Below are 22,337 nucleotides of genomic sequence, written 5' to 3'. Positions count from 1 at the left end.
GTTGTTTTATTTTTTAATTTTTGTCTTGTCTTGAGTAACTGGAAAGTTTGTTGTTTTTTTATCTTCAGTCTTTGTCTTGTCTTGAGTAATTGGAAAGGGGTTTTTTTTCTTCAATTTTTGTCTTGTGTTGAGAAATTGGAAAGTTTGTTGTTGTTGTTGTTTTTATCTTCAGTCTTTGTCCTGTGTTGTTTTGTGTGGTGTATTTTGTTCTGGTGTGGTGTGTATTGTATTCATTATCATTGTTGATACTTATATACTTAATTTTGTGTTGTGGTGTGATGTTAGTATTGTTGTTGAAACATACTTTACAGTTATGTTGTGGTGTGGTGTGGTGTGGTGTGGTAAAATTATTATTGTTGAAACGTTTCTTTCCTTACTTTTATGTCATGGTTCCCTAGCCTTCCTGAGCTATCTTAGCACTCCCCCCCCCACCTCCTACAACTGTTGCCTGTCCTAAGCTATCTTAGCAACTCCCCCACCCCCATCCTACAACTGTTGTCTGTCCTAAGCTATCTTAGCACTTCCCCCCCCCCTCCTACAACTGTTGTCTGTCCTAAGCTATCTTAGCACTCCCCCCCCCTCCTACAACTGCTGTCTGTCTTAAGCTATCTTAGCAACTCCCCCCTCCCCTCCTACAACTGCTGTCTGTCTTAAGCTATCTTAGCAACTCCCCCACCCCTCCTACAACTGTTGTCTGTCCTATCTTAGCAACTCCCCCACCCCTCCTACAACTGTTGTCTGTCTTAAGTTATCTTAGCACTCCCACCCCCACCCCTCCTACATCTGCTGTCTGTCCTAAGCTATCTTAGCACTCCCACCCCCACCCCTCCTACAACTGCTGTCTGTCCTAAGCTATCTTAGCACTCCCACCCCCACCCCTCCTACAACTGCTGTCTGTCCTAAGCTATCTTAGCACTCCCACCCCCACCCCTCCTACAACTGCTGTCTGTCTAGAGCTATCTTTCCTAACACCCCCTTCCTCCCACTCACATCTTAAGCCGTCTTAGCTAGCTGCCCCCACCCCCCACCCCCACCCCCACACCCCCTCCTCTCACACAAACACTGTCTGCCTTAAGCTATCTTAGTTAACCCCCACCCTCACGCCCACCCCCACACATAACTGTCGTCTAGCTTAAAGCCCCCACACCCCTCCCTACAACTGCTGTGTGAAGCTATCTTAGCAATTGTCTCCCCCCCCCCCCCCCCGCGCCCCCCCCCCTCCCCCCACTCCTACTACTGGTGTCCGTCCTAGAATATCTTAGCAAGCCCCTCCTCCCCCGCCGCCCTCCCGCCCTTCCCTACAACTGCTGTCTGCTTTAAGTTTAGCAAGCTCTCCGCCTCCCCCTCCCCCACACCCCCCTCCCCCTGTACAACTCCTGTTTTAAGCTATGTAAGCAAGCCCCCCACCCCACCCCCCCACCCCACCCCCGCACGTCAAACATCTGCTGCCTTAAGCTATCTTAGCAAGCTCCCTTCCCCCTGTAACTGGTGTCTTAAGCTATCTTAGCAATTATCTCCCCCCCCCCCCCAACCCCACTCCTATAACTGCTGTCTGTCTATCTTAGCAAGCCCCCTGCCCCCCCCCCCCCCCCCCCCCCCCCCCCGACCCCCTACAACTGCTGTCTTATTTCAGTTAGCTCCCCCCCCCTCACCCCCACACAACTACTGTCTGTCTTAAGCTATTTCAGTTAGCTCACCCCCCACCCCACCCCCACTTCCTAGTTTGAGAGTCATAGTCCTTCACGAAAAGACTAAGCTGTAAACCTTCTCCATCTTCATCGTTCATGGGCTGCAACTCCCACGTTCACTGGTACGTACACGAGTGGGCTTTTACGTGTATGACCGTTTTTAACCACCCCGCCATGTAGGCAGCCACACTCCTTTTTCGGGGATGTAAGCAGTAAATGATTTCCCGTTGCAATGGAGAAACCACTGATGATACAGCTGTCACCACTTCGCTGTTGGCCCAGCTGTAAAATTGTGTCAATCTGCGATACAAGCGGGGTTTTCCCTTCTGCCCCAGGAGACGAAGGTGACAGAGAGACCAACGCTATAATCAACGGTGCGCCATCGGGGACCCAGACTGCGTCACAGACGTCCGCGGAAAAGTACACACACCACGGGGACTCCGCCACCCACACCAAGAGCATCCAGGTCCACACACACACACACACACACACACACACACACACCACACACACACACACACACACACACACACACACACACACACACATATCAATGTATGCACGTAAACACACACACACACACACACACGGGCGCGCGCGCTCGCGCGCAAGCACTCACACACACACATGCACATACACACACACATACATACACACACATATGTAGATATATAGACACACACACATAGATAGACAGATTGATTGATAGACACATACATACATACATACATACATACATACATACATATGTACATACGTACATACATAGACACACACACAGATAGATATAGATACGTAGATACATACATACATACATACATACATACATACATACATACATAGACACACACATAGATAGATAGATACACACACATAGATACATACAAACATACGTAGACACACACACATTAATAGATAGATAGATTGATTAATAGCTAAACACACACACACACACACATAGATAGATAAATAGACAGATAGACACACACACATAGATAGATAGATAGATAGAGATCACCTTTCTAGGAGTCCTCTCATTTTGTAATGAAACCCATTTTTCCCTGCATCTCAACTTATTTATGTATCTTATCATTATTATTATTTGGTTCAGTTAGTTTGTTCATCGATTTATTTGTTCATAATTATATCCATCACTTGTTAATTATGGTTCGTGTTTTTTTGTTTGTGTGTGTGTGTGTTGGGGTTTTTTGTTTTGTTTTGGTTTGGGTTTTTTATCTTCCTTTCGAACTACTTTTGATGTGGTTCCTCAGGTTTTAAGGAACTTATTTGATGACAGAAAAAAGCCAAAGACAGTCGTTACTCTTTGGGATAGTGTGTACGGCACTGAGCGAAGGCTTGCAGGAGTGAATTCGCATCACAGCATGTACGTCATGGCGTGCTTGCGTCATAATAGCTGCGTCAGACAAGTTCCACGTGACCCTGAAAACCTGTAAACAAATCTGTCCCTTTGAGGTAGGATCGAGAAAGTTTCGAAAATTGGGAATAATTTGCATGATAGATTGATGTGTTTGTGTTTCTCCCCCCATCCCCACCGCCCGGCTCTCTCTCTCTCTCTCTCTCTCTCTCTCTCTCTCTCTTTCAGACATTTACATATGAGATAGACAGAACATTTCAGTGAAGACTCGAAGAATGTACCGCTGCTCCAATACAATGCACGGACTGTTGAAATCTGTATGTCACTGAAAGTGGCTTTCCACACAATTTCTCACAAACTGTTGTGTCCGTTTTTTTGTTTTTTGGGGGGCCAAGAATGGCAAGTTGTATAGTCCTCAATATCAGTATCAGTAGCTCAAGGAGGCGTCACTGCGTTCGGACAAATCCATATACGCTACACCACATCTGCCAAGCAGATGCCTGACCAGCAGCGTAACCCAACGCACTTAGTCAGGCCTTGAGAAAAAATAAATTAAAAAAAATGAAATAAAATAAATAAAATAACAAAACAAAACAAACAAACAAAAAACGAATAAATAAATAAATAAAATAAAAAGAAATAAGTAAATAAATAAATAAATAATGCTCGTGAAATGCTCTGAGGTTTGACATGAGACTACATTTCGTGATGGTACAACCTGCATTGAAAGGTTTGAAGATCTGTTGTCGCCCTCTTTTATCGTGTTTCTTTATGAAAGAGATCTAATCAAAGTTATTTAGGTGTTTTCGGTCGTCACAGAAATGGTGCAGAACGTTGCACAGCATTTTGTGGAGATACGTATTCTATCCGTTTTGCTGATAACAAAGCCCTGAACAACAACTAGATCTGGTGTAGCGTATATGGATCAGTCCGCACGCTTAGACACCTCCTTGAAAGTGAAACCTAAGCCTGGTGACAGTGTCGGTTACTATATCTGTGACAGTGTCGGTTACTATATCTATGACAGTGTCGGTTACTATATCTGTGACAGTGTCGGTTATCATATCTGTGACAGTGTCGGTTATCATATCTGTGACAGTGTCGGTTGTGATAGTGTCGGTTATTATATCTGTGACAGTGTCGGTTACTATATCTGTGACAGTGTCGGTTACTATATCTGTGACAGTGTCGGTTATCATATCTGTGACAGTGTCGGTTGTGACAGTGTCGGTTATTATATCTGTGACAGTGTCGGTTACTATATCTGTGACAGTGTCGGTTATCATATCTGTGACAGTGTCGGTTGTGACAGTGTCGGTTATTATATCTGTGACAGTGTCGGTTACTATATCTGTGACAGTGTCGGTTATTATATCTGTGACAGTGTCGGTTGTGACAGTGTCGGTTATTATATCTGTGACAGTGTCGGTTATTATATCTGTGACAGTGTCGGTTGTGACAGTGTCGGTTATTATATCTGTGACAGTGTCGGTTGTGACAGTGTCGGTTATTATATCTGTGACAGTGTCGGTTGTGACAGTGTCGGTTATTATATCTGTGACAGTGTCGGTTATTATATCTGTGACAGTGTCGGTTGTGACAGTGTCGGTTATTATATCTGTGACAGTGTCGGTTGTGACAGTGTCGGTTATTATACCTGTGACAGTGTCGGTTGTGACAGTGTCGGTTATTATATCTGTGACAGTGTCGGTTATTATATCTGTGACAGTGTCGGTTGTGACAGTGTCGGTTATTATATCTGTGACAGTGTCGATTGTGACAGTGTCGGTTATTATATCTGTGACAGTGTCGGTTGTGACAGTGTCGGTTATTATATCTGTGACAGTGTCGGTTGTGACAGTGTCGGTTATTATATCTGTGACAGTGTCGGTTACTATATCTGTGACAGTGTCGGTTACTATATCTGTGACAGTGTCGGTTACTATATCTGTGACAGTGTCGGTTACAATATCTGTGACAGTGTCGGTTATTGTATCTGTGACAGTGTCGGTTACTATATCTGTGACAGTGTCGGTTACAATATCTGTGACAGTGTCGGTTACAATATCTGTGACAGTGTCGGTTACAATATCTGTGACAGTGTCGGGTTACAATATCTGTGACAGTGTCGGTTACTATATCTGTGACAGTGTCGGGTTACAATATCTGTGACAGTGTCGGGTTACAATATCTGTGACAGTGTCGGTTACTATATCTGTGACAGTGTCGGTTATTATATCTGCAACTGCTCCACAAAGACAGCGACAGGAGACAGAGAGATGTGTACAGCACAGATGTTCAAACACACAGCAACTTGTGGTGCTATTGTCTGTTCGCTCATACTCACACACCACGGCTCGACGACAACGACTGAAACACACTCAGTGACTGCAACACACCCGCTAAAGAACAACTAGATTGATAGAATAAATAAATAAACAAATAATAATAATAATAATATAAAATAAATAAAAATAGATTTATTCAAAAAACAACAATTAGATTTATAATTTAAAAAAAAAAAACACGAATAAACTATAAAAAAAAAAAATAATAAAAAAGAAGAAGAAAACAGCAGTTAGATAAAAAAAAAAATAAAAAATTTTAAAGCCAGACAGAGGGAGGGAGGGGGTAGAGGAAGTTCAAGTAACAATCAATCAGTGCATGATTATCCACGTAACTTCAAATCACTTCAATGTTCAAACTATATCAAGTACATGCTTGTTGTAGCCGTTGGGTTACGCTGCTGGTCAGGCATCTGCCTGGCAGATGTGGTGTAGCGTATATGGATTTGTCCGAACGCAGTGACGCCTCCTTGAGCTGCTGATACTGATACTGATGCTGTAGCCTTGAAGGCGCACAGAGGCCTAAGTGTCAAATATGAGTTGTGACATAGCCTGCGCAATGAACTGTAATTCTTCCTCTCTCTCTGTCTGTCTGTCTGTCTCTGCCTGCGTGTGATTGTGTGCATGCATGTATGTGTACCTGTGTGTGTTTGCGTGCCTGCGTGCGTGTGATTGTGTACATGCGTGTGTGTGTGTACCTGTGTGTGTGTGTGTGTGTGTGTGTGTGTGTGTGTGTGGTCGTGTGTACGTGTGTGTGTGTGTGTCTGTGTCTGTGTGTAAGTGTGTGTGTATGTGTGTCTGTGTCTGTGTGTGTGTCTGTGTGTAAGTGAGTGAGTGTGTGTGTCTGTGTCTGTGTGTAAGTGAGTGAGTGTGTGTGTGTGTGTGTGTGTGTGTGTGTGCAGATCGACAACACGGTGAACACACAGAGGGAGGGAGGAGGAGGGAGAGGGGAGCAGCCGTCAGAGTCCATCCACATGCAGCAGTTCACCGACACCAGCGTTGTCTGGTGAGGTGGGGGAGAAGGAGGGGTGTGGGGGGGAGAGGGTGGGGAGAGCGATGGGGGAGGAGGGGTTGTACCGTTTATCTTTCCTCCTTCTTCTTTCTCTCAGTCTGTCTTTCGTTCTTTCCTTCGTTTTATGTGGGTTGGGTTTTTGGTGGGTTTTTTTCTTTCTTTTCTTTTCTTTCTTTCGTTGATTTTTTTTCTTGTTTGTTTGTTTTTTTTCTTCTCAATTTCATTTTCCTTGTTTTCTTTCTCCGTTTTCTGATGTGTTATTTTGTTTGTTTGCTTGTTTTTTGTTGTTGTTTTTTTGGTTTTTTGTTTGGTTGTTTTTTTTGTTGTTGTTTTTTTGTTTGTTTGTTTGTTTGTTTTCTTTTGTTTCTGTAAGTCTGTCTCTCTGTCGCTGTCCTTGTCTCTCTCTCTCTTTTCTCTCTCTCTCTGTCTCTCTATCCTCTATCTCTGTCTGTCTCTCTCTATCCTTCCTCTATCTCTCTGTCTCCACTATCTCCACCACTGACAACACCCCCCCCACACACACACACCAACCCCACAAACCCCCAACCTCCACTATCTCCACCACTAACAACACCCCCCCCCCAGCCCCACACACCCCCAACCTCCACTATCTCCACCACTGACAACACACACCCCCAGCCCCACACACCCCAAACCTCCACTATCTCCACCACTGACAACACACACCCCCAGCCCCACACACCCCAAACCTCCACTATCTCCACCACTGACAACACACCCCCCCCCCCTGCCCCACACACCCCAAACCTCCACTATCTCCACCACTAACAACACCCCCCCCCCCTGCCCCACACTCCCCCAACCTCCACTATCTCCACCACTGACAACACCCCCCCCCCTGCCCCACACACCCCCAACCTCCACTATCTCCACCACTAACAACACCCCCCCCCCCTGCCCCACACACCCCCAACCTCCACTATCTCCACCACTGACAACACACACCCCCAGCCCCACACACCCCAAACCTCCACTATCTCCACCACTAACAACACCCCCCCCCCCCCCCCCCCCCCCCCCCCAACCTCCACTATCTCCACCACTGACAAACCCCCCCCCCCCCCCGCCCCACACACCCCAAACCTCCACTATCTCCACCACTGACAACACCCCTCCCCCCCCACCCTCACCACCCTTCCTGTGCTGTACAGCTCTCCCCCAGCCGGCGACCTGCCCACGGTGGGGGAACAGGTGGTGGAGGGGGACGGGGTGGGGAGCGTGTCCCGGGAGGACCCGGACTACCTGATGCTGTGCAAAGGGCTGTCGCTGTGCATCGCCTACGGTTGCAACATCGGGGGCATCGCCACGCTGACCGGCACCCCGCCCAACCTGGTCTTCAAGGGACAGGCTGATGAGTGAGTGCTGAGGGAGCTGCTTCTCCTCCTTCTCTTTCTTCTTCTTCTCCTTCTTCTTCTCCTTCTGATTCTTCTTCTTCTCCTTCTTCTTCTTCTCCTTCTTCTTCTTCTTCTCCTATGTGAGTGCTGAGGGAGCTTCTTCTCCTTCTATGAGTGAGTGCTGAGGGACCTCCTTCTTCTTCTTCTTCTCCTTCTTCTCCTCCTCCTTCTCCTTCTATGAGTGAGTGCTGAGGGACCTTCTTCTTCTCCTTCTTCTTCTTCTCCTCCTCCTTCTCCTTCTATGAGTGAGTGCTGAGGGACCTTCCTCTTCTTCTTCTTCTTCTTCTTCTTCTTCTTCTCCTTATGCGAGTGAGTGCTGAGGGACCTTCTTCTCCTCATTCTCCTTCTTCAGTATTTGAGAGAAACCATTCAAACCTACACACCCCCACGACAACTCAGATCATCTTCCGATTCACGGCTGCTGCTCGCTCCCCATGTTAACTCACTCAGTACGGCCAGTCCTCTCTTCTCCTCTACACAGACCCCTCGGATGTCCAGTGGGTGTCTCAATGACCCAACATTTAGCTTCCGTCGTCAGAATTGTGGAATGCTTTGTCAACATTCACGTCTTCAGTACAAGAGCCTTCGCTTGCAGTATTTTGATGATGGTAATTGGGGTGAAACGCTGTTAACGTCGTCTCTTTCGCCGTTCGTATGGAGAGAGTTAAAACCCAGTCTTTCGGTGATTCTTCCTTTTCTCATTCAGCTCCATCAGTATGGAACAGTTTACCTCACGATCTTCGCCACTCTTCCTCATTTCAATCTTTTTAGTTCGTTTATTTATTTATAGTCTGTTCATCTAAGATGGTGATATCAGACTGAAAATAAATGACATTATTATTATCATTATTATTATTTGGATTATGATAATTTCTATCATAATGATGATTGTTATTATTAATTAAAAATCGACATTTCTGTTATCAATCTTTTAAAACTGGCCTGAAAACACATCTTTTTGAAAACGCCTTTACATAGACCTTCCATCCCTTTCCAATGACATTCAGTTATCATCCATGCAGACTCCTCGCGCAAGCGCGCGCGTATATATATATATATATATATATATATATATATGTGTGTGTGTGTGTGTGTGTGTGTGTGTGTGCTATGTTTATTGTAAAGCGCTTTGAGCTCCCTGTCAGGGAGGAAAGCGCTCAGCAAGTATCCATTACTATTGTTATTATTATTGTTCGTGGGCTGCAACTCCCACGTTCACTCGTATGTATACGAGTGGGCTTTTACGTATATGACCGTTTTTACCCCCGCCATACTCCGTTTTCGGGGTGTGTGCATGCTGGGTATGTTCTTGTTTCCATAACCCACCGAACGCTGGCATGGATTACAGGATCTTTAACGTGCGTATTCAATCTTCTGCGTGCGTATACACACGAAGGGGGTTTAGGCAGTAGCAGGTCTGTACATATGTTGACCTGGGAGATCGGAAAAGTCTCCACCCTTTAGCCACCACGCACCGTTACCGAGATTCGAACCCGGGACCCTCAGATTGAAAATCCAACGCTTTAACCACTCGGCTATTGCGCCCGTCGCCGAGGGATCAACAACAACAACAACAAGAAAAAAAAAGAAGAAAAAAACCAACAAGAAACAGAATCCACTTTGACAGAAAAACAGACACACTTGCAGAGACAGAGAGAAAAAAACCCAGAGAAAAGCCTGAAAGAAATACCAGCTGTGGGTGGCGCTGGACTGTGGCGCACGATGTTGCTCTCCCAGGGAAAAGCAGCTGGCTGGCCCGAACTTCACACAGAGAAATCCTGTTTTAAAAAAAAAATATATATATATATATTACAGCTCGCTACACTACACTACACTACACTACACTACAATGCAATACAATGATAAAGATGCTTGTTGTGTTTCCATTGTTACAATAATACATTTCAAACTCAGCTGTCGCCCCCTGTTGATGGCCTGAATTGAATAAATCATCATCATCATCATCATCATCTCTCTCTCTCTCTCTCTCTCTCTCTCTCTCTCTCTCTCTCTCTCTCCATCCATCCATCTGTCCATCCATTTATACATGTGGTCATTCATTCGTTCATGAATGTGCACATCCACCCACTATGGATCCTTCCATTAATCCATCCATCAGTGTATTCATTCATTTATTCATCTGAAAATCATCCATCCATCTATTTGTACGACCACTTTTTCCTTCCTTCCTTCCTTGTCCAGTTTTTTTTTTCAAAGACCGCTATAAGAACCTCAGCATGGACCAGTTATTCTTTCCTTCCTTCCTTCCCTCCTTTCTTGTCCAGTTTTTTCAACGACCGCTACAAGAACCTCAGCATGGACCAGGTGGGGGCCGGAGTGACGTTCGCCAACTGGATGGGGATGGCGCTGCCCATGTCCGCCATTGTTTTGCTGCTGGGATGGGTGCTGCTGATGGTCATGTTCCTGAGGACAAAGTGAGGGGTGTGTGTGTGTGTGTGTGTGTGTGTGTGTGTGTGTGTGTGTGTGTGCAGTACAGTGTTGGTGTTGGTGTTGCAGCATGTGTGTGTGTGTGAGTGTGTGTGAGTGTGAATGTCTGTGTGTGTGCAATACAGTGCTGGTGTTTCAGCATGTGTGCGTATGTGTGTTTGGGGTCGGGGGTGAGTGTGTGTGTGTGTGTGTGTGTGTGTGTGTGTGTGTGTGTGCAGTACAGTGTTGGTGTTGCAGCATGTGTGTGTGTGTGTGTGTGTGTGTGTGTGTGTGTGTGTGTGTGCAGTACAGTGTTGGTGTTGGTGTTGCAGCATGTGTGTGTGTGTGTGTGTGTGTGTGTGTGTGTGTGTGTGCAGTACAGTGTTTGTGTTGGTGTTGCAGCATGTGTGTGTGTGTGTGTGTGTGTGTGTGTGTGTGTGTGTGTGTGTGTGCAGTACAGTGTTTGTGTTGGTGTTGCAGCATGTGTGTGTGTGTGTGTGTGTGTGTGTGTGTGTGTGTGTGTGTGTGTGTGTGTGCAGTACAGTGTTTGTGTTGGTGTTGCAGCATGTGTGTGTGTGTGTGTGTGTGTGTGTGTGTGTGTGTGTGCAGTACAGTGTTGGTGTTGGTGTTGCAGCATGTGTGTGTGTGTGTGTGTGTGTGCAGTACAGTGTTGGTGTTGGTGTTGCAGCATGTGTGTGTGTGTGTGTGTGTGCAGTACAGTGTTGGTGTTGGTGTTGCAGCATGTGCAGGAAGATCAGCATACAGCAGAAGGAAGGGGTGAGGAAGGTGATCATGCAGGAGTGGAACAAACTGGGGCCCATGAGGTCAGACATGACGCCTTCTGTGCACCGTCCCTGACCCACACCACACCCCACCCCCACCCCATACCACCACACCACATACCACCACATACACACCACACCACACCACACCACACCCCATACCACCACACCACACCACACCACACAACACACCACACCACCACACCACACCACAACACCACACCCCATACCACCACACCACACCACACACCACACCACCACACCACACCACACCACACCACACCACACCAGACCACATCAGACCACACCACACCACACCACCACACCACACCACACCACCACACCCCACACCCCAAACCACCACACTAAACAGCCCATACCACACCACACTACACCACACCACACCACACCCCACATCACACCACACCACACGACACCATACCACACCACACTACACCACACCACACCACACCCCACATCACACCACTCCACACGACACCACACCCCACCACATCACACACCACACCTCACCACCAATTACCATATCCCACACAACACACCACAACCAATACCATATCCCACACCACACACCACACAACACCACACTACACCACCCAATACTATATCCCACACACTACACACCACCACACCACACCAGACCACACAGTACCATATCCCACACACTACACCACACCACAGCACACCAAATACCATATCCCACACACCACACCCAATACCATATCCCACACACCACACCACACCACACCCAATACCATATCCCACACACCACACCACACCCAATACCATATCCCACACACCACACCAAACCACCAAATACCATATCCCACACACCACACCCAATACCATATCCCACACACCACACCAAACCACACCACACCCAATACCATATCCCACACACCACACCCAATACCATATCCCACACACCACACCCAATACCATATCCTACACACCACACCACACCATATCCCACACACCACACCATATCCCACACACCACACCCAATACCATATCCCACACACCACACCCAATACCATATCCTACACACCACACCACACCAAATACCATATCCCACACACCACACCCAATACCATATCCCATACACCACACCAAACCACCAAATACCATATCCCACACACCACACCCAATACCATATCCCATACACCACACCAAACCACCAAATACCATATCCCACACACCACGCAATACCATAGCCCACACACCACACCACACCGAACACCATATCCCACACACCACACCACATTCAATACTGGAGGGATTACTATTGTGTGTGTGTGTGTGACAAACTGGAGGGCTGACTGCTGTGTGTGTGACAAACTGGAAGGCTGACTGCTGTGTGTGTGACAAACTGGAGGGCTGACTGCTGTGTGTGACAAACTGGAGGGCTGACTGCTGTGTGTGACAAACTGGAGGGCTGACTGCTGTGTGTGTGTGTGACAAACTGGAGGGCTGACTGCTGTGTGTGACAAACTGGAGGGCTGACTGCTGTGTGTGTGACAAACTGGAGGACTGACTGCTGTGTGTGACAAACTGGAGGGCTGACTGCTGTGTGTGACAAACTGGAGGGCTGACTGCTGTGTGTGTGACAAACTGGAGGGCTGACTGCTGTGTGTGACAAACTGGAGGACTGACTGCTGTGTGTGTGACAAACTGGAGGACTGACTGCTGTGTGTGTGTGACAAACTGGAGGACTGACTGCTGTGTGTGACAAACTGGAGGACTGACTGCTGTGTGTGACAAACTGGAGGGCTGACTGCTGTGTGTGACAAACTGGAGGGCTGACTGCTGTGTGTGTGTGACAAACTGGAGGACTGACTGCTGTGTGTGAGTGACAAACTGGAAGGCTGACTGCTGTGTGTGAGTGACAAACTGGAGGACTGACTGCTGTGTGTGACAAACTGGAGGGCTGACTGCTGTGTGTGTGACAAACTGGAGGGCTGACTGCTGTGTGTGTGACAAACTGGAGGGCTGACTGCTGTGTGTGTGACAAACTGGAGGGCTGACTGCTGTGTGTGTGACAAACTGGAGGGCTGACTGCTGTGTGTGTGACAAACTGGAGGGCTCTTTGCTGTGTGTGACAAACTGGAGGGCTGACTGCTGTGTGTGACAAACTGGAGGGCTGACTGCTGTGTGTGTGTGACAAACTGTAGGGCTGACTGCTGTGTGTGTGTGACAAACTGGAGGGCTGACTGCTGTGTGTGTGTGACAAACTGGAGGGCTGACTGCTGTGTGTGACAAACTGGAGGGCTGACTGCTGTGTGTGTGTGACAAACTGGAGGGCTGACTGCTGTGTGTGACAAACTGGAGGGCTGACTGCTGTGTGTGACAAACTGGAGGGCTGACTGCTGTGTGTGACAAACTGGAGGGCTGACTGCTGTGTGTGTGACAAACTGGAGGGCTGACTGCTGTGTGTGTGACAAACTGGAGGGCTGACTGCTGTGTGTGTGACAAACTGGAGGGCTGACTGCTGTGTGTGTGACAAACTGGAGGGCTGACTGCTGTGTGTGTGTGACAAACTGGAGGGCTGACTGCTGTGTGTGTGACAAACTGAAGGGCTGACTGCTGTGTGTGTGTGTGACAAACTGAAGGGCTGACTGCTGTGTGTGTGACAAACTGGAGGGCTGACTGCTGTGTGTGTGACAAACTGGAGGGCTGACTGCTGTGTGTGTGACAAACTGGAGGGCTGACTGCTGTGTGTGTGTGACAAACTGGAGGGCTGACTGCTGTGTGTGTGACAAACTGAAGGGCTGACTGCTGTGTGTGTGTGTGACAAACTGGAGGGCTGACTGCTGTGTGTGTGACAAACTGGAGGGCTGACTGCTGTGTGTGTGTGTGTGTGTGTGACAAACTGGAGGGCTGACTGCTGTGTGCGTGTGACCAAACTGGAGGGCTGACTGCTGTGTGCGTGTGACAAACTGGAGGGCTGACTGCTGTGTGTGTGTGTGTGTGTGACAAACTGGAGGGCTGACTGCTGTGTGCGTGTGACAAACTGGAGGGCTGACTGCTGTGTGTGTGTGTGTGTGACAAACTGGAGGGCTGACTGCTGTGTGTGTGTGTGTGTGTGTGACAAACTGGAGGGCCTGACTGCTGTGTGCGTGTGACAAACTGGAGGGCTGACTGCTGTGTGTGTGTGTGTGTGTGACAAACTGGAGGGCTGACTGCTGTGTGTGTGTGACAAACTGGAGGGCTGACTGCTGTGTGCGTGTGATAAACTGGAGGGCTGACTGCTGTGTGTGTGTGACAAACTGGAGGGCTGACTGCTGTGTGTGTGACAAACTGGAGGGCTGACTGCTGTGTGTGTGTGACAAACTGGAGGGCTGACTGCTGTCTGTGTGACAAACTGGAGGGCTGACTGCTGTGTGTGTGTGACAAACTGGAGGGCTGACTGCTGTGTGTGACAAACTGGAGGACTGACTGCTGTGTGTGACAAACTGGAGGGCTGACTGCTGTGTGTGTGTGACAAACTGGAGGGCTGACTGCTGTGTGTGTGACAAACTGGAGGGCTGACTGCTGTGTGTGACAAACTGGAGGGCTGACTGCTGTGTGTGTGTGACAAACTGGAGGGCCTGACTGCTGTGTGTGTGACAAACTGGAGGGCTGACTGCTGTGTGTGACAAACTGGAGGGCTGACTGCTGTGTGTGTGTGTGACAAACTGGAGGGCTGACTGCTGTGTGTGTGTGTGACAAACTGGAGGGCTGGCTGCTGTGTGTGTGTGTGACAAACTGGAGGGCTGGCTGCTGTGTGTGTGTGACAAACTGCAGGACTGACTGCTGTGTGCGTGTGACAAACTGGAGGGCTGACTGCTGTGTGTGTGTGACAAACTGGAGGGCTGACTGCTGTGTGTGTGTGTGTGTGACAAACTGGAGGACTGACTGCTGTGTGTGTGTGTGTGTGACAAACTGGAGGGCTGACTGCTGTGTGTGTGTGACAAACTGGAGGGCTGACTGCTGTGTGTGTGTGACAAACTGGGGGGCTGACTGCTGTGTGTGACAAACTGGAGGGCTGACTGCTGTGTGTGTGTGACAAACTGGAGGGCTGACTGCTGTGTGTGTGTGACAAACTGGGGGGCTGACTGCTGTGTGTGTGTGACAAACTGGAGGACTGACTGCTGTGTGTGTGTGACAAACTGGAGGGCTGACTGCTGTGTGTGTGACAAACTGGAGGACTGACTGCTGTGTGTGTGTGACAAACTGGAGGGCTGACTGCTGTGTGTGTGACAAACTGGAGGGCTGACTGCTGTGTGTGTGACAAACTGGAGGGCTGACTGCTGTGTGTGTGACAAACTGGAGGGCTGACTGCTGTGTGTGTGTGACAAACTGGAGGGCTGACTGCTGTGTGTGTGTGTGACAAACTGGAGGGCTGACTGCTGTGTGTGTGTGACAAACTGGAGGGCTGACTGCTGTGTGTGTGTGACAAACTGGAGGGCTGACTGCTGTGTGTGTGACAAACTGGAGGGCTGACTGCTGTGTGTGACAAACTGGAGGGCTGACTGCTGTGTGTGTGTGACAAACTGGAGGGCTGACTGCTGTGTGTGTGTGACAAACTGGAGGGCTGACTGCTGTGTGTGACAAACTGGAGGGCTGACTGCTGTGTGTGACAAACTGGAGGGCTGACTGCTGTGTGTGTGTGACAAACTGGAGGGCTGACTGCTGTGTGTGACAAACTGGAGGGCTGACTGCTGTGTGTGACAAACTGGAGGGCTGACTGCTGTGTGTGTGTGACAAACTGGAGGGCTGACTGCTGTGTGTGTGTGACAAACTGGAGGGCTGACTGCTGTGTGTGTGTGACAAACTGGAGGGCTGACTGCTGTGTGTGTGTGTGTGACAAACTGGAAGGCTGACTGCTGTGTGTGTGTGACAAACTGGAAGGCTGACTGCTGTGTGTGTGTGACAAACTGGAGGGCTGACTGCTGTGTGTGTGTGACAAACTGGAGGGCTGACTGCTGTGTGTGTGTGTGTGACAAACTGAAGGGCTGACTGCTGTGTGTGTGTGACAAACTGGAAGGCTGACTGCTGTGTGTGTGTGACAAACTGGAGGCTGACTGCTGTGTGTGTGTGACAAACTGGAGGGCTGACTGCTGTGTGTGTGTGTGTGTGACAAACTGGAAGGCTGACTGCTGTGTGTGTGTGACAAACTGGAAGGCTGACTGCTGTGTGTGTGTGACAAACTGGAAGGCTGACTGCTGTGTGTGACAAACTGGAGGGCTGACTGCTGTGTGTGACAAACTGGAGGACTGACTGCTGTGTGTGTGTGTGACAAACTGAAGGGCTGACTGCTGTGTGTGTGTGACAAACTGGAAGGCTGACTGCTGTGTGTGTGTGACAAACTGGAAGGCTGACTGCTGTGTGTGACAAACTGAAGGGCTGACTGCTGTGTGTGTGTGACAAACTGGAGGGCTGACTGCTGTGTGTGTGTGACAAACTGGAAGGCTGACTGCTGTGTGTGTGTGACAAACTGGAAGGCTGACTGCTGTGTGTGTGTGACAAACTGGAAGGCTGACTGCTGTGTGTGTGTGACAAACTGGAAGGCTGACTGCTGTGTGTGTGTGTGTGACAAACTGGAGGGCTGACTGCTGTGTGTGTGTGACAAACTGAAGGGCTGACTGCTGTGTGTGTGTGACAAACTGGAGGACTGACTGCTGTGTGTGTGTGACAAACTGAAGGCTGACTGCTGTGTGTGTGTGACAAACTGGAAGGCTGACTGCTGTGTGTGACAAACTGGAGGACTGACTGCTGTGTGTGACAAACTGGAGGGCTGACTGCTGTGTGTGACAAACTGGAGGGCTGACTGCTGTGTGTGACAAACTGGAGGGCTGACTGCTGTGTGTGTGTGTGTGACAAACTGGAGGGCTGACTGCTGTGTGTGACAAACTGGAGGGCTGACTGCTGTGTGTGTGTGTGTGACAAACTGGAGGGCTGACTGCTGTGTGTGTGTGTGTGACAAACTGGAGGGCTGACTGCTGTGTGTGTGTGACAAACTGGAAGGCTGACTGCTGTGTGTGTGTGTGACAAACTGGAAGGCTGACTGCTGTGTGTGTGTGTGACAAACTGGAAGGCTGACTGCTGTGTGTGTGTGTGTGACAAACTGAAGGGCTGACTGCTGTGTGTGTGTGACAAACTGGAAGGCTGACTGCTGTGTGTGTGTGACAAACTGGAAGGCTGACTGCTGTGTGTGTGTGACAAACTGAAGGGCTGACTGCTGTGTGTGTGTGACAAACTGGAGGGCTGACTGCTGTGTGTGAGTGACAAACTGGAAGGCTGACTGCTGTGTGTGTGTGTGACAAACTGGAGGGCTGACTGCTGTGTGTGTGTGACAAACTGGAAGGCTGACTGCTGTGTGTGTGTGTGACAAACTGGAAGGCTGACTGCTGTGTGTGTGTGTGACAAACTGGAGGGCTGACTGCTGTGTGTGAGTGACAAACTGGAAGGCTGACTGCTGTGTGTGTGTGTGACAAACTGGAGGGCTGACTGCTGTGTGTGAGTGACAAACTGGAAGGCTGACTGCTGTGTGTGTGTGTGACAAACTGGAGGGCTGACTGCTGTGTGTGTGACAAACTGGAAGGCTGACTGCTGTGTGTGTGTGACAAACTGGAGGACTGACTGCTGTGTGTGTGTGTGACAAACTGGAGGACTGACTGCTGTGTGTGACAAACTGGAAGGCTGACTGCTGTGTGTGTGTGACAAACTGGAGGACTGACTGCTGTGTGTGACAAACTGGAAGGCTGACTGCTGTGTGTGTGTGTGACAAACTGGAAGGCTGACTGCTGTGTGTGACAAACTGAAGGGCTGACTGCTGTGTGTGACAAACTGGAAGGCTGACTGCTGTGTGTGTGTGTGACAAACTGGAAGGCTGACTGCTGTGTGTGACAAACTGAAGGGCTGACTGCTGTGTGTGACAAACTGGAAGGCTGACTGCTGTGTGTGTGTGTGACAAACTGGAAGGCTGACTGCTGTGTGTGACAAACTGGAGGGCTGACTGCTGTGTGTGACAAACTGGAGGGCTGACTGCTGTGTGTGTGTGACAAACTGGAGGACTGACTGCTGTGTGTGACAAACTGGAGGGCTGACTGCTGTGTGTGACAAACTGGAGGGCTGACTGCTGTGTGTGACAAACTGGAGGGCTGACTGCTGTGTGTGTGTGACAAACTGGAGGGCTGACTGCTGTGTGTGTGTGACAAACTGGAGGACTGACTGCTGTGTGTGACAAACTGGAGGGCTGACTGCTGTGTCACGTGGTGGTGCTGACAGGATGGCGGAGGTGGAGATCCTGGTTCTGTTCGTCTTCCTGGCCATCATGTGGATCAGCAGGGACCCCAAGGAGACCCCGGGCTGGGGGTCCTGGTTCATGTCGGGGTGAGTTACCTGGGAGTTACCTGGTTTATATCGGGAGGAGTTACCTGGGAGTTACCTGGTTTATATCGGGGTAAGTTACCTGGGAGTTACCTGGTTTATATCGGGGTGAGTTACCTGGGAGTTACCTGGTTTATATCGGGGTGAGTTATCTGGGAGTTACCTGGTTTATATCGGGAGGAGTTACCTGGGAGTTACCTGGTTTATATCGTGAGGAGTTACCTGGGAGTTACCTGGTTTATATCGGGGTAAGTTACCTGGGTGTTACCTGGTTTATATCGGGGTGAGTTACCTGGTTTATATCGGGGTAAGTTACCTGGTTTATATCGGGGTGAGTTATCTGGGAGTTACCTAGTTTACATCGGGGTGAGCGCGCGCGCGCGTGTGTGTGTGTGGTGCACATGTGTCCGTGATGTATGTGTGTGTATGTGTGTTTGAAATGTGTAATTTAGACACGTGAAGTATTCCTCAATATGTAATTTTATGAAAGTCACATACGTAAAGCACTCATCAGTGTGCAGTTCTCTGTAAATAAGATGCGCGAAGCATTGCTCAGTGTATATAACTCTGACGGGCCCAATAGCCGAGTGGTTAAAGCGTTGGACTTTCTCCTGAAAACGAACCAAAAGTGTCTTTCATAAATCATGCAGTGTCTTGACGACAGTGAAACCAAGCCAGCCCTTCTAAATTGTCTACCTTAATTAATTAAGTGATTGCCATTGCCCTGACTAACTATGACAGTTATATTCAAAAGCTGTTGTTTTTGTCGTCACTGTGAAGATTTCTTGTCAACCACAAGGACTCTCCTTGATCGGCTGAGACAGCTGACTGAGTGATGAAGAGAGCCTTACCCATCAACACATAAAACATGCGCCATGCGATCTGTTGCAGTGTGTGTGTGATATGTATGTGTGCTGATGTGTGTTTGAGTAATGTGTGTGTAATTCAGATACGTGAATCATTCCCCAGTCTGTATTGCCTTGCAATTCAGACACGTGAAGAAACCCTGAGTGTGTGATTCGACGTGATTCAGATACGCGAATCACTCCTCATTGTGTTAGTATTCATAGTTCAGATACGTGGTAAACACCTCATTGTATGATGTTGTTAAATTCAGATACGTGAAACACTCCTAAGTGTGTAATGTAATTCTGTATGTATGTGATGTGTCTGTGTGTGATTTGCGAGTGTGATGTGATGTGTGTGTGTGTGTGTGTGTGTGTGTGTGTGTGCGCGCGCACGCGCGCGTGTGTGTGTGTGCGTGTGTGTTGCAAATGTGTCCGTGATGTATGTGTGTATATGTGTGTTTGAAATGTGTAATTTAGAGACGTGAAGTATTCCTCAAAATGTAATTTTATGAAAGTCACATACGTAAAGCACTCACCAATGTGCAGTCCTCTGTAAATAAGATGCGCGAAGCATTGCTCAATGACGGGCCCAATAGCCGAGTGGTTAAAGCGTTGGACTTTCAATCTGAGGGTCCCGGGTTCGAATCTCGGTGACGGCGCCTGGTGGGTAAACAGTGGAGATTCTTTCGATCTCCCAGGTCAACATATGTACAGACCTGCTACTGCCTAAACCTCCTTCGTGGGTATACGCACGCAGGAGATTGAATACGCACGTTAAAGATCCTGTAATCCGTGCCAGCGTTCGGTGGGTTATGGAAACAAGAACATACCCAGCATGCACACCCCCGAAAACGGAGAATGGCTGCCTACATGGCGGGGTAAAAGCGGTCATACACGTAAAAGCCCACTCGTGTACATACGAATGAACGTGGGAGTTGCAGCCCACGAACGAAGAAGAAGATAACTCTGTCATCAAGACACCTAAAGCATTCTTCGATGTGTAATCTTGTGTGTGCGTGAAGCACTCTTCAATGTGTAATTCTGTGTCATTCAGATACGTGAAACACTGTTTAACTTGTAATTTTTTGTACTCTGAGCTACGTGAAGCATTCCTCAGTTTTTAATTCTGTATGATTCAGATACATGAATGACTAATCAGCGTGCAGTTCTGTGTGATGAAAATAGGTGAAGTACTGTTAATATGTACTTTTCTGTCATTCATATACGGGAAGCACTGCTCAAAGGATTGCTCTGTGTTATTCAGATACGTGAAGCGTTGCTCATCATGTTACTCTGTGTGATTCGCATACGTAAAGCACAGCTCAACGTGAAGCTCTGTGTCAGTCTGATACGTGAAGCATTGCTTAACGTGAAGCTCTGTCATTCAGATACGTAAAGCATTTCTGAACGTGAGGCTCTGTGTCATTCAGATACGTGAAGCATATCTCAACGTGAAGCTCTCTGTCAGTCAGATACGTGAAGCATTTCTCAACGTGAAGCTCTGTTTTATTCAGATACGTGAAGGACCGCTCAACGTGAAGCTCTGTTTTATTCAGATACGTGAAGCACTGCTCATCGTGAAGCTCTGTGTCATTTAGATACGTGAAGCGCTGCTCATCGTGAAGCTCTGTGTCATTCAGATACGTGGAGGACCGCTCAACGTAAAGCTCTCTGTCTTTCAGATACGTGGAGGACCGCTCAACGTAAAGCTCTCTGTCTTTCAGATACGTGAAGAACCACTCAACATGAAGCTCTGTGTCATTCAGATACGTGAAGGACCACTCAACGTGAAGCTCTCTGTCTTTCAGATACGTGAAGGACTCCTCAGCGGCCATGCTGGTGGCTGTCCTGCTCTTCATCGTTCCAGCACGGGTACCCCGGGTATTCTGCCTCCGTGGACCCGGTCAGTATTGAGTTGTGTTGTGTAGTGTAGTGTAGTGTAGTGTTGTGTTGTGCTGTGCTGTGCTGTGCTGCGCTGCGCTGCGCTGCGCTGCGCTGCGCTGCGTTGCGTTGTGTTGTATTGTGTTGCATTGTGTTGTATTGTGTTGTGTTGTATTATGTTGTATTGTGTTGTGTTGTATTGTGTTGTATTGTATTCAATTGTGTTGTATGTGTTGTGTTGTATTGTATTGTATTGTGTTTTGTTGTGTTGTCTCGGATGAGACGATAACCGGAGGCCCCGTGTGCAGCACGCGCTTGGCGCACTGAAAAAGAACCCATGGCAACAAAAGTTTTGTCCTTTGGCAACATTTTGTGGAATAAATGCAGTGTGAAATGTACACAAAATATATATCTGCAAGCACACAAGGCCTGACAAAGCGCTTTGGGTTACGCTGCTGGTCAGGCATCTGTCTAGCATATGTGGTGTAGCGTGTATGGATTTGTCCGAATGCGCTGACGCCTTCTTGAAAACCTGAGACAGAGAATGTTTTGTATTGAATGGTACTGGCTTATATTGTACAATACAGTGAAATACAAAATCACTGTATTGATGCCTCACTGAGGACAGTTGTTTGTTTTTTCTACTGTAATGTACATCAAGAATCAGTGATCTGAACAGATATCAACGCTCACATGAAAAATGAAAGAAAGAAAAAACTTCTTAAAGAATTTAAAACGATTTATCTCTATCTTTAAACACACACACACACACACACACACACACACACACACACACACACACACATACAGAGAGAGAGAGAGAGAAACAAAACCACACAAACACGCTTACAGTCACGCCCACACCCACACGCGCATATCAAAAACGCACACACGCGCACACACACACACACACACACACACACGCACACGCACACACAAACTAATAATCCCCAATCCCCCACCACTGCTCGCAAACACACACATACCCCCCCCCTGCCCCCTCCCCCTCCACACACATACACACATGCCCCTCCCCCCCTCTTCCTCCCCTCCACACAAACTAACACACACACACAGCCCCCCCTCTTCCTCCCCTCCACACAACCTAACACACACATGCCCCTCCCCCCCCCCCACACACACACACACACACACAAACTAACACACACATGCCC

At 48.4% G+C, this 22,337-nt stretch overlaps 1 protein-coding gene across 3 annotated transcripts in view; it reads left to right on the top strand.

Annotated features, from left to right (window-relative positions):
• Positions 1–22,337, top strand: part of LOC143288020 (Na(+)/citrate cotransporter-like) — an 87,830-nt gene that overhangs the window by 57,064 nt on the left and 8,429 nt on the right. For all 3 annotated transcript variants that reach the window (XM_076596273.1, XM_076596271.1, XM_076596272.1), the window contains exons 6-12: positions 2,024–2,154; positions 6,311–6,414; positions 7,593–7,796; positions 10,121–10,270; positions 11,003–11,086; positions 18,332–18,436; positions 21,090–21,184. In XM_076596273.1, the coding sequence (XP_076452388.1) occupies positions 2,024–2,154; positions 6,311–6,414; positions 7,593–7,796; positions 10,121–10,270; positions 11,003–11,086; positions 18,332–18,436; positions 21,090–21,184 (873 nt within the window). The remainder of the gene's footprint in view (positions 1–2,023; positions 2,155–6,310; positions 6,415–7,592; positions 7,797–10,120; positions 10,271–11,002; positions 11,087–18,331; positions 18,437–21,089; positions 21,185–22,337) is intronic.

This window comes from Babylonia areolata, chromosome 12 (assembly GCF_041734735.1).
Source record: "Babylonia areolata isolate BAREFJ2019XMU chromosome 12, ASM4173473v1, whole genome shotgun sequence".
Classification (NCBI taxonomy): domain Eukaryota; kingdom Metazoa; phylum Mollusca; class Gastropoda; order Neogastropoda; family Buccinidae; genus Babylonia; species Babylonia areolata.
Note: the sequence above shows the minus strand (reverse complement) of the source record. Positions and strands in the feature narration are given on the sequence as shown.